The sequence below is a fragment of the Schistocerca serialis genome, chromosome 7 (genome assembly GCF_023864345.2).
Source record: "Schistocerca serialis cubense isolate TAMUIC-IGC-003099 chromosome 7, iqSchSeri2.2, whole genome shotgun sequence".
Taxonomy (NCBI): domain Eukaryota; kingdom Metazoa; phylum Arthropoda; class Insecta; order Orthoptera; family Acrididae; genus Schistocerca; species Schistocerca serialis.
The window spans coordinates 417,312,599-417,330,005 of NC_064644.1; the positions used below are offsets into that span (position 1 = coordinate 417,312,599).

General features: G+C 43.1%; 1 protein-coding gene across 1 annotated transcript in view; it reads left to right on the top strand.

Moving 5' to 3' along the window:
• Positions 1-764: 764 nt before the first annotated feature.
• Positions 765-17,407, top strand: part of LOC126413130 (G1/S-specific cyclin-D2-like) — a 143,791-nt gene continuing 127,148 nt past the window's right edge. The window contains exon 1 of the mRNA XM_050083022.1: positions 765-1,103. Coding sequence (XP_049938979.1) covers positions 906-1,103 — 198 coding nt within the window. The 5' untranslated portion in view covers positions 765-905. The remainder of the gene's footprint in view (positions 1,104-17,407) is intronic.

Here is a 17,407-nt window from a genome sequence, read left to right on the forward strand (position 1 = left end):
CCCTAACATTTCCTGCAACTATTAACCATCTCTACCGTGATAAACATATAACAGCAGAACCTTCTTTTCTACTTGAATTTACCACTGACTTAATCTCATTCATTGTTGAGGTCTGCTGCATGTTTCCTTCAGCTGCAGTAGACTCCCGTCCACTAAACTCTGACAGGTGGTCTCATCAATTGGTGTTACGCGAAGTGAAACTGTTGGAACGTGGAAAGTCAAAAACTAACGGTACTGCCCTTTTAGGCATGCCTTGTAGTATTATATTAGCTATTTGATTTTTGAGAGGCATTTGATCTTTCTCTCATTACCGTTAACATTTTACGTCCCTAGTAACGTATCTAATAAACAATATCGTGTCAACCTCTTACCAAGCAGTGTATTCAGGCACCTACACACTAGAAGAGGTCATGTGGACGTATTGTTCGGGAAAGGGTATGGTACGTACATTACAAGTAAGAATACGGTACACACGAAGTTTTTTATAATTATAGATCTAAGTTTGTCAACAAAATGCACTGACAAGTTGTTCGTTCAGATCTTTAGGTCGCTTCTTGATTTCAAGCATAAACATTTCATGCTCCCCTTTATATACTTTGTACACTCTCCGTCTCCGTTGTCCGCCTGTCAGCCGCTCGACTCACGGCAGCACGAGCGTTAATTCCACCACTACTCGCTAGATGCCATCACATTCAGCCGGCTTTCCGCTGAACCAGTAATCCCAGAGATGCAGTGGAATTGTTGACAGTCAGTTGTGTGGAGGCAGAGGGAGCACGAGTGCGGCAGGAAGAAGTTTGTGTTGAGTTGCTAATTGTTCCTGTAGTAGAAGTGACAGCCACATAATTACTTGTGTTAATATTTTACTCGAAGAGTACAAACTTATTTCTACAGGTGTGTGTAGGGTCATGAATTTGCTGTGTGTAGAACGTCTCGAGGACGACCAACGTGCGGAAAGGGACAGCGTCATTTACGACGATTCACGCGTTTTCAAAAATCTTTTAGAAGAAGAAAAGAACAGCATTCCGCCGATAAATTATTTCGTCAAGATCCAGAAAGATATTAAACCCTTCATGAGGAAAATTGTGGCTACTTGGATGATGGAAGTGAGTACGCTATGGATTATTGCATTTTAGTTAATTGCTTTTACGTTTTTTTTTAAAATTAAGTAATCAGTCTCTTTCTACAGTCATTACAGGGATACCTCCAGTCTTTAGTTCAAGAATGCAGTGTGTGTTGTGTGCAACAGCCGTGTCGCACTTCCTGTGGCTTTATTTACATATTCTATGTGTGTCTGTGGATTGAGATTTTGTTTTATTGCTAGGCTCCCACAATGACCCTGGTGAACTGTTAAATAATTTAATTAAACTCTTTCACGATGACCTTACCGCTCATTTAAAAGGGGTAAAAGATAATTTATTGATATTATTTTTGTCTTAAAATTGCGTTGCGTTGTTAGTTGCCAAATGACAACTGTTCATCGTCTGCAGTGTAATTATGGTAAACATAGCAAAATTTGGCAATTTATTCAAAAATAGATTACTCCTTGAAATCTTTCAATGCTCTCGACTATTGATGATTTGTTGTCGAATTACGTCCCCCACAAATCATGCTAGTTACAAGCGGTAATATCGTTTTTGCATTCTGGAAGAACTTGTTGTGTGTCCATAGTGGTGGAACTTTGGCCGTATAGTGTGAGGCAAGTATACAGCAGTCTTGCGGATTTGTTCAGTGCCGGCAATTGAATACTGTTTGTGTAAACGAGGCTTAATCATTTTGTTCTTTACATTAATGCACGTCATTTAAAGAATTTTTCGGAGAACTTTCTTAAATTCTCCTTTTTTATTATCCGGATACAAATTCTTCGAGAAACAGGGATTTCTAGTATCGCCATCGTGCCGAGGAATGCTCGCTGCGAGGAAGGCTCGCAACAACTGAGATTGTCACGCGTTATCACACGATAAGCAACAATAGCCTGTGCGCGTAAGTCGAGCTGATTCATAATCTATGCTGAGTACTTATCTCGTTACAGTGTATTCTAAAACAATAAAATATTCTGCAACATACGGGTTATTGGTTAGTTACAGTCATACATCGAGAATCCAGACACTTGCGCTATTTAGTGAATGCGTAGTATTCATAGATTCGGTGTCAGCTTTTCGCACCCAAATGATTTTAGGATTTTCGTGTTTATTTCTCAACATGTGCTCATTTACATTGAGAAGTTAATCGGATCTCGCAACATCGCTTAGAACTCCGAACACAAACATAAACAAATATTCTATTGGAACAACCCCTTCTTGGTCAGTTTCTTTTTATTAATTTATGGAAAATTTGCAGTGCCTAGCAAGTCAGCCACATAATTCTTCAGTATGATAAATGTTTTTAATTAGTGGTTACGTGCTAATATTGGTTTTAGTTATGGTATCCTTATACAGTCTTACATTTTAGGTTTTCTTGGCAGCCCCTCCTTCGCCTTTAAAACCGGTAGCGAAACCTGTTGTTTACATCCGCGCAATATTGACCAATGCAAAACGGGGATGAAAGGGGGGTGGGGGTGTCCAGTACGTAACTTTTGAATACCCACCTTGCGTGTTTAGGCATGGGTAAAAACTCGCGCAACATATCAAAATTCAAATTGCGATAGAGTTATTGGCGACTTCTGAACATGATACGCAAGTTCCGCTTCTTCAACAGATCATGTAGCGAACATGGAAAATGAAACCTGATAAATGTCGGGAAGAAATCATTTATCGAGAACTCTTCATGTACTGTGAGTGTAGGTAGAGAAACTGTGACTCTAAAGCCGTACTAAAGCATGTGTATGCCTTGCGATGTGCTAAGACTAGTGTGATTACAGCACGTCAATTTAGCACTGTGCGATGCTTGTCCATGCATGATCTTAGTTTTTATTTTATAATTATTGTATTTTTGCTTGCTTCGCTTGTGCATTAAAATTAACAAATACGGTACAGAAAGTAATGGAGTATGACGGCTTCATGATTGGATGGGTATGTACATCTACATGGATACTCTGCAAATCACATTTAAGTGCCTGGCAGAGGGTTCATAGAACCACCTTCACAATTCTCTATTATTCCAATCTCGCATAGCGCGCGGAAAGAATGAACGCCTATATCTTTACGTACGAGCTGTTATTTCCCTTATTTTATCGTGGTGATCGTTCCTCCCTATGCAGGTCGGTGTCAACAAAATATTTTCGCATTCGGAGGAGAAATTTGGTGATTGAAATTTCGCGAGAAGATTCCGTCGCTACGAAAAACGCCTTTCTTTTAATGATGTCCAGCCCAAATCCTGTATCATTTCTGTGACACTCTCTCCCATATTTCGCGATAATACAAAACGTGCTGCCTTCTTTGAACCTTTTTGATGTACCCCGTCAGTCCTATCTGGTAAGGGTCCCACACCGCGCAACTGTATTCTAAAAGAGGACGGACAAGCGTAATGTAGGCAGTCTCCGTAGTAGGTCTGTTACATTTTCTAACAATAAGTGTACTGCCAATAAAATGCAGTCTTTGATTAGCCGTCCCCACAACATTTTCTATGTGTTCCTTGCAATTTAAGTTGTTCGTAATTGTAATACCTAGGTATTTAGCTGAATTTACAGCTTTTAGATTAGACTGATTTATCGTGTAACCGAAGTTTGAGTTCCTTTTAGCACTCATGTGGCTGACTTCACTATTTTCGTTATTTAGGGTCAACTGCCACTTTATGCACCATTCAGATATTTTTTCTAAATATTTTGTAGTTTGTTTTGATCTACTGATGACATTAGTCGATAAACGTCAGCGTCATCAGCAAACAACCGAAGACGGCTGCTCTGATTGTCTCCCAAATCGTTTATACAGATAAGGCACAGCAAAGGCCTATAACACTACATTGGGGAACACCAGAAATCACTTCTGTTTTACTCGATGACTTTCCGTCAGTTACTACGAACTGTGACCTCTCTGACAGGAAATCACAAATCCAGTCAAATAACTGAGACTATATTTCATAAGCACGCAATTTCACTACGAGCCGCTTGTGTGGTGCAGTGTCAAAAGCCTTCCGGAAATCCAGAAGTACGGAATCGACCTGAAATCCCTTGCCAGTAGCACTCAACACATCATGCGAATAAAGAGCTAGTTGGGTTTCACAGGAACGTAGTTTTCTGAACCCATGTTGACTGTGTGTCAAGAGACCGTTTTCTCCGAGGTAATTCCTAATGTTCTGACACATTTGTTACAAAATCCTGCTGCATATCGACGTTAACGACATGGACCTGTAATTTAGTGGATTACTCGTACTATCTTTCTTGAATATTGGTGTGACCTGTGCAAGTTTCCAGTCTTTGGGTACGGATCTTTCGTCCAGCAAACGGTTGTATGTGATTAAGTATGGGGCTAATGCATCAGCATACTCCGAAAGGAACCTAATTGGTATACAGTCTGGACCAGACGACTTGCTTTTATTAAGTGATTTAAGTTGCTTCACTACTTTGAGGATATTTATTTCCACGTTACTGATGTTGGCAGCTGTTCTCGATTCCAATTCTGGAATATTTACTTCGTCATCTTTCGTGAAGGCATTTCGGAAGGCGGTGTTTAGTAAATCTGCTTTGGCAGCACTGCCTTCGATAATATCTCCATTGCTATCGCGCAGAGAAGCCATTGATTGTTTCTTGCCGCTAACATAATTCGCCTACGACCAGAATCGCTTTAGATTTTCTGCCAGGTTTCGAGACAAAGTTTCGTTGTGGAAACTGTTATAAGCATCTCGCATTGAAGTCTGCGCTGAATTCCGAGCTTCTGTAAAAGATCGCCAATCTTGGGGATTTTGCGTCTGTTTAAATTTGGCATATTTGTTTCCTTGTTTCTTAAAGTGTTCTAACTCGTTTTGTGCACCAAAGAGGATCAGCTCCATCGTTTGTTAATTTATTTAGTATAAATCTCTCAATTGCTGCCGATACTATTTCTTTGAATTCAAGCCACATCTGGTGTACACTTGTATTATTAATTTGGAATGAGTGGAGATTCTCTCTCAGGAAGGCGTCAAGTGAATTTTTATCTGCTTTTTTGAATAGGTGTATTTTTCGCTTATTTTTCGAGGCTTTGGGGATTACAATATTCAATCCTGCAACGACAACCCTGCCTGAATCGGTTTTGAAGCTCGTTATTAACTCAGGATTATTTGTTGCTAAGAGGTCAAGTGTGTTTTCACAACAGTTTATTTATTATTGGCGTGGGCTCATGAACTAACTGCTCGAAATAATTTTCAGAGAATGCGTTTAGTACAATGTAGGATGATATTTTACGCGTACCTCCGGGATTAAGCATGTATTTGCGCCCTGTTCCTCATCTATATAAACGATTTGGGAGACAATCTGAGCAGCCGTCTTCTGTTGTTTGCATATGACGCTGTCGTTTATCGACTAAAAATGTCATCACTAGATCAAAACAAACTGCAAAATATTTAGAAAAAATATATGAATGGTGCATAAAGTGGCAGTTGACCCTAAATAACGAAAACTGTGAAGTCAGCCACGTGAGTGCTAAAAGGAACTCGTTAAACTTCGGTTACACGATAAATCAGTCTAATCTAAAAGCTGTAAATTCAGCTAAATACCTAGGTATTACAATTACGAACAACTTAAATTGGAAAGCACACATAGAAAATGTTGTAGCGAAGGCTAACCAAAGACTGCGTTTTATGGGCAGGACACTTGGAAAATGTAACAGACCTACTACGGAGACTGCCTACACTACGCTTGTCCGTCCCCTCTTAGAATACTGCTGCGCGGTGTGGGATCCTTACCATATAGGACTGACTGAGTACATCGAAAAAGTCCAAGGAAAGGCTGCACGTTTTGTATTATAGCGAAATATTGGAGAGAGTGTCACAGAAATGATACAGGATTTGGGCTAGAAATCATTAAAAGAAAGGCGTTTTTCGTTGCGACGGTATCTTCTCACGAAATTCCAATCACCAACTTTCTCCTCCGAATGCGAAAATATTTTGTTGACACCGACCTACATAGGGAGGAACGCTCACCACGATAAAATAAGGGAAATCGGAGTTCGTTCTGAAAGATATATGTGTTCATTCTTAACGCGCGCTATGCGAGATCGGAGTAACAGAGAATTGTTCAGATGGTTCGATGAACCCTCTGCCAGGCACTTAAATGTGATTTGCAGAGTATCCATGTAGATGTAGAACATGTTGTTATTGTGGTCTTCAGTCCTGGGACTGGTTTGATGCAGCTCTCCATGCTACCCTATCCTGTGCAAGCTTCTTCTTCTCCCAGTACCTAATGAAGCCTACATCCTTCTGAATCTGCTTAGTGTATTCATCTCTTGGTCTCCCTCTACGATTTTTACCCTCCACGCTGCCCTCCAATACTAAATTGGTGATCCCTCGATGTCTCAGAACATGTCCTACCAACCGATCCCTTTTTCTAGTCAAGTTGTGCCACAAGCTCCTCTTCTCCCCAATTCTATTCAATACCTCCTCATTAGTTATGTGATCTACCCATCTAATCTTCAGCATTCTTCTGTAGCACCACATTTCGAAAGCTTCTATTCCATTCTCTTCTTGTGTAAACTATTTATCGTCCACGTTTCACTTCCATACATGGCTACACTCCATACAAATACTTTCAGAAACGACTTCCTGACACTTAAATCCACACTCGATGTTAACAAATTTTTCTTCTTCAGAAACGCTTTCCTTGCCTTTGCCAGTCTACATTTTATATCCTCTCTACTTCGACCATCATCAGTTATTGTGCTCCCCAAATAGCAAAACTCCTTTACTACTTTAAGTGTCTCATTTCCTAATCTAATTCCATCAGCATCACCCGACTTAATTCGACTACATTCCATTATCCTCGTTTTGCTTTTGTTGATGATCATCTTATACCCTCCTTTCAAGACACTGTCCATTCCATTCAACTGCTCTTCCAAGTCCTTTGCTGTCTCTGACAGAATTACAATGTCATCGGCGAATCTCAAAGTTTTTATTTCTTCTCCATGAATTTTAATTCCTACTCCGAACTTTTCTTTTGTTTTCTTTATTGCTTGCTCAATATACAGATTGAATAACATCGGGGATAGGCTACAACCGTGTCTCACTCCCTTCCCAACCACTGCTTCTCTTTTATACCCCTCGACTCTTATAACTGCCATTTGGTACAAATTATAAATAGGCTTTCGCTCACTGTATTTTACCCCTGCCACCTTCAGAATTTGAAAGAGAGTATTCCAGTTAACGTTGTCAAAAGCATTCTCTAAGTCTACAAATGCTAGAAACGTAGGTTTGCCTGTCCTTAATCTTTCTTCTAAGATAAGTCGTAGGGTCAGTATTGCCTCACGTGTTCCAACATTTCTACGGAATCCAAACTGATCTTCCCCGAGGTCGGCTTCTATCAGTTTTTCCATTCGTCTGTAAAGAATTCGCGTTAGTATTTTGCAGCTGTGACTTATTAAACCGATAGTTCGGTAATTTTCACATCTGCCAACACCTGCTTTCTTTGGGATTGGAATTATTATATTCTTCTTGAAGTCTGAGGATATTTCGCCTGTCTCATACATCTTGCTCACTGGATGGTAGAGTTTTGTCAGGATTGGCTCTCCCAAGGCTGTCAGTAGTTCTAATGGAATGTTGTCTACTCCGGGGGCCATGTTTCGACTCAGGTCTTTCAGTGCTCTGTCAAACTCTTCACGCAGTATCATATCTCCCATTTCATCGTCATCTACATCCTCTTCCATTTCCATAATATTGTCGTCAAGTATATCGCTCTTGTATAGACCCTCTATATACTCCTTCCACTTTTCTGCTTTCCCTTCTTTGCTTATAACTGGGTTTCCATCAAAGCTCTTGATATTCATGCAAGTGGTTCTCCTTTCTCCAAAGGTCTTTTTAATTTTCCTGTAGACAGTATCTATCTTACCCCTAGTGAGATAAGCCTCTACATCCTTACATTTGTCCTCTAGCCATCCCTCCTTAGCCATTTTGCATTTCCTGTCGATCTCATTTTTGAGACGTTTGTATTCCTTTTTGCCTGCTTCATTTATTGCATTTTTATATTTTCTCCTTTCATCAATTAAATTCAATATTTCTTCTGTTACCCAAGGATTTCTACTAGCCCTCGTCTTTTTACCTATTTGATCCTCTGCTGCCTTCACTATTTCTTCCCTCAAAGCTACCCATTCTTCTTCTACTGTATTTCTTTCCCCCATTCCTGTCAGTTGTTCCCTTATGCTCTCCCTGAAACTCTGTTAAACCTCTGGTTCTTTCAGTTTATCCAGGTCCCATCTCCTTAAATTTCCACCTTTTTGCAGTTTCTTCAGTTTTAATCTACAGTTCATAACCAATAGAACATATCGAGGGTAAATTAAAGTCACCACCAACTACACTCCTGGAAATGGAAAAAAGAACACATTGACACCGGTGTGTCAGACCCATCATACTTGCTCCGGACACTGCGAGAGGGCTGTACAAGCAATGATCACACGCACGGCACAGCGGACACACCAGGAACCGCGGTGTTGGCCGTCGAATGGCGCTAGCTGCGCAGCATTTGTGCACCGCCCCCGTCAGTGTCAGCCAGTTTGCCGTGGCATACGGAGCTCCATCGCAGTCTTTAACACTGGTAGCATGCCGCGACAGCGTGGACGTGAACCGTATGTGCAGTTGACGGACTTTGAGCGAGGGCGTATAGTGGGCATGCGGGAGGCCGGGTGGACGTACCGCCGAATTGCACAACACGTGGGGCGTGAGGTCTCCACAGTACATCGATGTTGTCGCCAGTGGTCGGCGGAAGGTGCATGTGCCCGTCGACCTGGGACCGGATCGCAGCGACGCACGGATGCACGCCAAGGCTGTAGGATCCTACGCAGTGCCGTAGGGGACCGCACCGCCACTTCCCAGCAAATTAGGGACACTGTTGCTCCTGGGGTATCGGCGAGGACCATTCGCAACCGTCTCCATGAAGCTGGGCTACGGTCCCGCACACCGTTAGGCCGTCTTCCGCTCACGCCCCAACATCGTGCAGCCCGCCTCCAGTGGTGTCGCGACAGGCGTGAATGGAGGGACGAATGGAGACGTGTCGTCTTCAGCGATGAGAGTCGCTTCTGCCTTGGTGCCAATGATGGTCGTATGCGTGTTTGGCGCCGTGCAGGTGAGCGCCACAATCAGGACTGCATACGACCGAGGCACACAGGGCCAACACCCGCCATCATGGTGTGGGGAGCGATCTCCTACACTGGCCGTACACCACTGGTGATCGTCGAGGGGACACTGAATAGTGCACGGTACATCCAAACCGTCATCGAACCCATCGTTCTACCATTCCTAGACCGGCAAGGGAACTTGCTGTTCCAACAGGACAATGCACGTCCGCATGTATCCCGTGCCACCCAACGTGCTCTAGAAGGTGTAAGTCAACTACCCTGGCCAGCAAGATCTCCGGATCTGTCCCCCATTGAGCATGTTTGGGACTGGATGAAGCGTCGTCTCACGCGGTCTGCACGTCCAGCACGAACGCTGGTCCAACTGAGGCGCCAGGTGGAAATGGCATGGCAAGCCGTTCCACAGGACTACATCCAGCATCTCTACGATCGTCTCCATGGGAGAATAGCAGCCTGCATTGCTGCGAAAGGTGGATATACACTGTACTAGTGCCGACATTGTGCATGCTCTGTTGCCTGTGTCTATGTGCCTGTGGTTCTGTCAGTGTGATCATGTGATGTATGTGACCCCAGGAATGTGTCAATAAAGTTTCCTCTTCCTGGGACAATGAATTCACGGTGTTCTTATTTCAATTTCCAGGAGTGTATTATCGAATGAGTCTGGTGCGTGTTTTCTTTGAACCTTTCAGCAACTGTATCTTCTGAATTGGGAGGTCGGTAAAAGGATCCAGTTATTATTTTATTCCCAATGACCTCTGCCCATACTAACTCACAGGAAGTATCTCCTTCAATTTCGCGACAAGTTAAACTACTTCTAACAGCAACAAACACGCCATCGCCAACTGTATTTACTCTATCCTTTCGGAACATCGTTAGTTTCTTAGCTAAAAATTTCGGCTGAGCTTATATTCTGCTTTCGCCAGCTTTTAGCGTCTATAACGATTTGAGCATCAGTGCTTTTTATTAGCGCTTGGAGCTCTGGTACTTTCCCAACACAGCTACGTCAGTTTACAACTGTTATACCAATGGTTCCTGTATCTACGTTCTTCCTGTGTTCAGTCTGCACCCTTTGTGACTGAAGTCCTTGCCGGCCGGAGTGACCGAGCGGTTCTAGGTGCTACAGTCTGGAACCGCGCGACCGATACGGTCGCAGGTCCGAATCCTGTCTCGGGCATGGATGTGTGTGGTGTCCTTAGGTTAGTTGGGTTTAAGTAGTTCTAAGTTCTAGGGGACTGATGGCCTCAGATGTAAAGTCCCATAGTGCTCAGAGCCATTTGAACTGAAGCCCTTCTTCTATTTTCCCGAGACCCTCTAACCTAAAAAACCGTCCAGTCTACGCCACACAGCCCCTGCTACCCGTGTAGCCGCCTCTTGCGTAGAGTGGACACCTGACCTAATGAGCGGAACCCGAAACTCAACCACCCTTTGGCGCAAGTCGAGGAATCTGCAGCCTACACGGTCGCAGAACCGTCTGAGGCTCTGATTCAGACCCTCCACTCGGCTCTGTACCAGAGGTCCGCAATCGATACTGTCGACTACGCTGCAAATGGTCAGCTCTGCTTTCATCTTGCATAGGAGTAAACTACGTAAAATGAAGCTGTTTTGCGCGATAAAATACAGCTGGATAATATGAAAAATGAGTGTTTACATGCTATAGATTGCCAAGCAGCCACGAATCATGCCATGAAAGCTTTAATAACGCAAGAGTGTGCTGAGTAGAACGAGGACACACTGTGGGCGATATAGTACGAAAAACTTGTGCACCAATTAGTCGCCTCATAATGCATAAAGAGGGCATCAGTTTTCAAGTTCTTTCGGATCATTTTTCAACGGCGGACGATTTATTTATTTATTTGACGCAGAATTTCAATTTTTGTGCAAGTGGGATTAATGCATTAATTTATTGAAATGAGTGCCTTGAGGGTGGCATGTAATATATTGGCAACTGTTACCCTGACTGGAGCAGACAGTTTTGGCGGATAGTGTTCTTTTGATTGAGGCCAAACTGTGCAAGTCTCACGCAGGGTATTCACAGCCTTTAGCAAAAGGCATCGTGAATCATTGAGAGCATATCAGAAGCGTCTCCGGGTGGTTCTGTTTATTGGCAAGACTACGGAAGTTGGATATCCAAATACGGGAGACCAGTGTACCAGCCGGCCGCTGTGGCCGAGCGGTTCTAGGCGCTTCAGTCCAGAACCGCGCTGCTGCTACGGTCGCAGGTTCGCATCGTGCCTCGGGTATGGATGTATGTGATGTCCTTAGGTTAGTTAGGTTTAAGTAGTTCTAAGTCTAGGGGACCGATGAATTCAGATGTTAATTCCCATAGTGCTTAGAGCTATTTGAACCATTTTGAACCAGTGTACCTAGGGTCATCTTTTATCTAGAGCCACATACATTATTTGAGAAAAAATTAAGGATATTCAGTGTTTTGGTACTCAATTGGTTGGCAACAACAATTGGACACTCCACAATAGAAGGGAATTTGGCAACGAGTGAGATAGGTGGACCACTTTCATCTTTTCGCCATACTAAAGTAAAATTTTCTTTGTTACTGCTTTTTTTTTTTCTTCTTCTGAGGTAAGCACTATCAATTTCTACAATGTGTACCATACAACTTAGAATTTTGGCAGGTTTTCACATGGTAAGATGTTTGGTCTTCTGCCATCCTCTTTGGACCTGCATAATTTCCTCTTCCATTTATGTCGTCTTATCATCTGGTATCTCTTTCTTCCTCTCAGTCTTCTCCCACAAACCAATCCTTCCAAAGCATCTGCTAGCAAGCACTCCCTTCTCAGTGAATGCCCCAACCAGTTCTTTTTCCTTTTTCTTACAACTTTCAGCAGACATCTTCTCTCACCAACCCTTTCCAATACTCTTTCATCGCTCACTCTTTCCATCCAGCTTATTCTCTTCATTCTCCTCCACATCCACATCTGAAATGCTTCTAACCTTTTTGCATCCTCTCGTCTCAGCGTCCATGTTTCTGACCCATATAGTGCTACGCTCCAGACAAAACATTTGCCTAACCTTTCCCTTAGACCTTTATCTAATTTGCCACATAAGAGTCTCCTCTTACTGTTGAATGCCCCCTTCGCTATGGCAATTAGAGTTTTCACCTCCTGGTGACGTCTCAAGTCTTCAGTTATTGTGCTTCCAAGATATTTAAATACACTTACTTGGCTAATGGTAGATTGTCCTATTTTAATATTGGACAGTCTGAGTCTTGTACTGATGACCATACTCTTTGTTTTTGCTGTGTTTATTTGCATCCCATATTCCACACAAGCTTCATTCAGATCTTTCAGCATGTTATTCACTGTCGGCTCACTTTCTGCCACTAATACCATGTCATCAGCAAATCTTATACATTCAATTCTCTTTCCACCAATACATATTCCTCTTTTCCCATTTAACCCTTTCGCAATAATTTCTTCAAGGTATGCGTTAAACAACAGTGGGGAAAGTTAACAACCTTGTCTAACACTTTGTCCAATGCTGCTTCCTTCTGACATTTCATTTCCAATCCTTATCCTTCCTTTCTGGTGTAAATATAGATTCTGTATCACTCGTCTCTCTCTTTCCAGTCTACTCCTTTCCTCTTCAAAATATCCATCAGCTTGTTGCACTGATCTCTGTCAAAAGCCTTTTCTAAATCTATAGAAACAGCAAAGATTTCTCTACCTTTTTCCATATCTTTCCATATAGTTCTTAACAGGCCAATAGCATCTCTTGTTCCTTTTCCTCTTCTAAATCCGAACTGCTCCTCTGCAATCCCTCTATCCAGCTTACCATATAGCCTTCTATTCAACACTCGCAGCAAGACTTTAGCTGCATGAGTAATTAGACTGATGCTCCTAAGCTCTTCACATTTTTTAGTGTTTCTCTTTTTCTCTATTGGTATGATAACTGTTGTAAGGAAGTCCTCAGGCCATTCCCCTTTGTCATATATCTCGTTACAGAGGTAGAGTATTTCTTTTCTTTTCTTGCCTTGTTTCCCAGACTCTTCTACAGTCCTGCTGGCAAATCATCAATTCCACATGCCTTCCTATTCTTCGTCTCATTCAGCACCTGTTTCTCCACTAATATACTGCTAAATCCTACACAATAATATTTATAGCGGCTATGCGGACGCCACTAAGTAGCGTAGTAGCCGTTCGATTTTAAGTATTTTATTGCTCAGTTTTCTCGTTGTGATTCTAGACTACGTTCTGTCTTGAAGACTAGTCTTAACTAGATTCTAATAAAAATAAGCAAGCAAATTATGTTTCTTTAAAATAAATCCATCGCAGTCGATTAAAGATTAACAAATTTACACTAAAAATACACATTTTGAATAATCTCACGTGTGACTGTCGCGGGGGGGGGGGGGGGGGGGGGGCGTGGCCGGGTGGTCGAGCTAAATCTCCCAACGTGGGAATGGGGTAAAAGGGAAGGGGGTCGAAAAAACGCCGTAATTGGCTCACGTAGTTAATTAACCCCCCCCCCCCCAGTCTCCTTACTTCTCTTTGACTGAATGCCAACGTCTCAGAAGCTGTATTATTCCGGCCAGGACACAGATTCTGCTAATCTGTCGGTCGAATGACTCGGGTAACGGTGGTAGAAAGCTCTTCCAAAGATAAATAACGACGTCCATGCATAGGTTTTTTCAACTTCGGGAATAAGTCTAATTCTGGTGGATTCATGTCGGAACGTTAGAGAGGATGCGACTACACTTCCCATCCGTACTCGTACAGTTTTCGGGCTACAGTATTGCCGATATGCGGGCGAGTATTCCCAGCCTCGAGCAACTGAGGTCGGGTTTTGTGCATTTTTCTGCGCAGGTTTTGCATGAAATTTCGACAATGCACTGCTGAGACACGTGTTCTTCATGGGACTTCCTGTCATGATGACTGCTTGTGTTCTTCTTGGGACTTCCTGTCATGATGACTGCTTGGTGATCATAAGCAAAAGTTATCATTTTATTGAGCGCGTCGAAATTATTTGGACGTGGAGAATCTGAAGCTCTCCACTCATTGGACTGTGATTTCAACTCCTATTCAAAGTCTCTAATCCACGTTTCATCAGTAGTGAGAATTCGACGCAAGAACCCTTGACCTTCGCGGTTTAATCGTTGTTTGAGCAAAGGTGCAATGTCCAGGTGTTCCTGCTTCTTTTCAGTAGTAAAAACAGAGTGGGACCCATATCGCAGAATTTTTTTTTTTTCTTTTTCAAGCCATTTGTCAGAATACGGAACACTGATGTCGGGGGAATTCCCGTGGTTTCAGAGTGTTCTTCAGGAGTCACATAGCGATCTTCTTCAAGAGCATATGCCACAAGTTTCACACCTCGGTCACCTTCTTGGTTTTGGATTGTCGCCAATGGTCGGGTTTTTCCCGCTTACCGCTTCGATCTTGATGTAAGAGTACGACCTGTGGTCTTAAACAGCTACGCTACCCGAGACGCCTGCAGGGTCCTATTCTACCAATCGCTAATTTTATGTTAGGGAACACAGCGCAAAAAGACGGGCTCTACCTCAAGCTGCCAACTACATCTGACGTAATTTTCGTTGTTGTTGCATCGAATAATTCATAGTAATACCAACCTGTGCAATATTTATGAAACGTCCCTCGTATTGCGCACAATAAAGAACTAATTATGTCCAAATTCTCTTCCTTTTTTGGTCCAGTAGTTTTAAGCTAATCTCCAAAATCTGTACCAACAAGTTTTCTTGTAATTTTTTGGGTAGAAATAGTTCGTTTGGAAAATAACTTTGACACATATTATAAACCGCCTTTCCCCTAATGTATAATAATAATAATAATAATAAAGTCTGAGAAAAGAAAGAAACAACAATAATAATAATTATTCAAGTAAAGGTTACATAATGGTTATAGGAACAAAGCTGCGACCCTAGGTACAAATACGTATGGCTCTAGCTACAAAATTCCTGGTTCTTCTTGCCTCGTTCCGCGATGTAGATGTAGTCTACACCGATGGTTCTGTGGTCGATGGGCGCACTGGGTTTGCTTTCCTCCACGGCGAGTACGTTGAGCAGCATTCCCTGCCTTGTGGGAGCAGTGTTTTCACTGCGGAGCTGGTTGCTCTTTATCGTGAACTCGCTCACCTTTTCTCCTGCCCTGGGGAGTCATTTGTCGTATGCAGTGACTCCCTGAGTGGATTGCAAGCACTCGACCAGTGTTTTTCTCGGGACCCTTTGGTGCGCGGTATTCGAGATGCTGTTTTCGCTCTCGCCGAGTGTGGTCGTTCAGCGACGTTTGTGTGGACCCGGGGCCACATCGGCATTCCAGGAAACGAACGTGTCGATCGGTTGGCCAAGCAGGCCACCACTTCGCCACCCCTGGAGCTTGGTCTCGTGGAAAGAGACCTCCGGTCAGCCCTACATCGCAACGTCCGCGATGTCTGGAGCTCTGAATGGTCTGCCTTGAACACGCCAAATAAGCTCCACATGGTAAAGTCGTCCACGGCCGTATGGAACTCATCCTTGAGGAGCACGCGTAGGGGCTCAGTTGTTCTCCGCCGTCTCCGAATTGGACATACGCGATTGACCCACAGCTATCTCCTTCGCCGTGAGAATCCGCCCAAGTGTCGCTGTGATGCAGGGCTGACAGTGGTCCATCTTCTGATGGACTGCCCCCTTGCGGCAGTCCTTTAATTTACCAGCTGCACTTCCTTTAATTCTAGGTGACGATGCCTCTATAGCTGACTCAATTTTACGTTTTATCCGTGCAGCTGGGTTTTTTCACCCACTCTAGTGCGGGTGCTCTCGCATGATTTCTCAGGCTACACCCACTCCAGCGACTTTTAATTGTGACGTGGATACCAAAATCGTGTCTTCTACGGTAACAAGTTGTGTTGGTACCTCTATCAACGCTTTCCAGCTGGAGGTTCTTCGTTGGTAGTTGAGTGGTTGACCTTTTACCTGATCCATCAACCACTGTAGTCTGTTTTACTCTAGTCGACTGTTTGCTCTGCTTCTTTTAAGTACCCTCTATTTTGTGTTATTGCGGTGTTCATTTTAGCTCTGTTCCCCTTGGTGTTCCCTCCCTCTGGGTGCAGCGGTTACGCTTTTACTGTATAGGCCTTTTACAAGTATGTCTGTTTGGAACAGGGGACTGATGACCTCGATGTTTAGCCCCCATCAAACACCAAAACCAACCAACCATCTAGATACAAGGCCAGCTTGAAAGTAGGGCCGCATGCAAGGAAATAGACAACTTTTTTTAAAATAACGCAGTTTCAGTTAAGTAAAAATACTTAAATTTATACAGAATTACAACCAGTTTGTACTGGGATATTTTTAATATTTCAAAAAATTGAGCTGATTATTTTTTGTTATGGATCATAAAAAGTACCCTGGTATCCACTGCATTTGTTTAGATATATTTTTCAATTGCATTGTTGGCGTCTTAAGCCCGAAGACTGGTGTGAAGCAGCACTCCCCGCTAGTCGATTCTGTGCAAATTTCCTCACCGTAGCATAACCTACATCCATTTGAACGTGCTTAACGGTAGTCCGCAGCTCACGGACTAGCTGCCTCTTGATTGAGAGGTTTGGGGTTGGAGATTCTCGTCGCCCAGGGACTGGCGTTTGTGTTGTCCTCTTCTCACATTCATCGACGCGCAAGGTGCCTACTCCGCTCAAACCGTGGTCGTCTTCTACCATGTCCATCCCACGTACTTCCCTTTATTACCATATTGGCTATTTCCGTTCGCCACAGCTCCCGGGAACTACTAATTTCTTGTTAGAAGAGATTTTTAACAGCGAAATGATTGCCTATATACCCATCTAAGATATTGCCTGAAACTTATATATTGGAGCCCAGTCGCTTCTATTAGATCCGTCGCAGGCGATATCGCTGCAATTGGACTCTCACGTAGACCCAGCCACACTCCAATGATTTGCCAAGCAATCTCAACCATTATTACGCAACTGTGTCGACGTTCTGCGTGGAAAATGAACTGTGTTCAGCAGCAGTGGCAATTTATCTCCATATATTCAGTAATATTTGCTAATAATAAACGTAAAAAAAACGAATTGGCAACTCCGGCCTCGAGGTCTCAGAATGCTTCGTGGTATTTGAATAACTGTAAATTCTAACGTAAAGTTCAGCGTGGTCAAAGCTAAACGGAACGAACTTGTTTTGAACCGCATTTCTTGGTAACCGTGGTTTACTTAACACAAAGTACAAGTACTGTGTTGCCTTTTTCACAGGCGCCAAG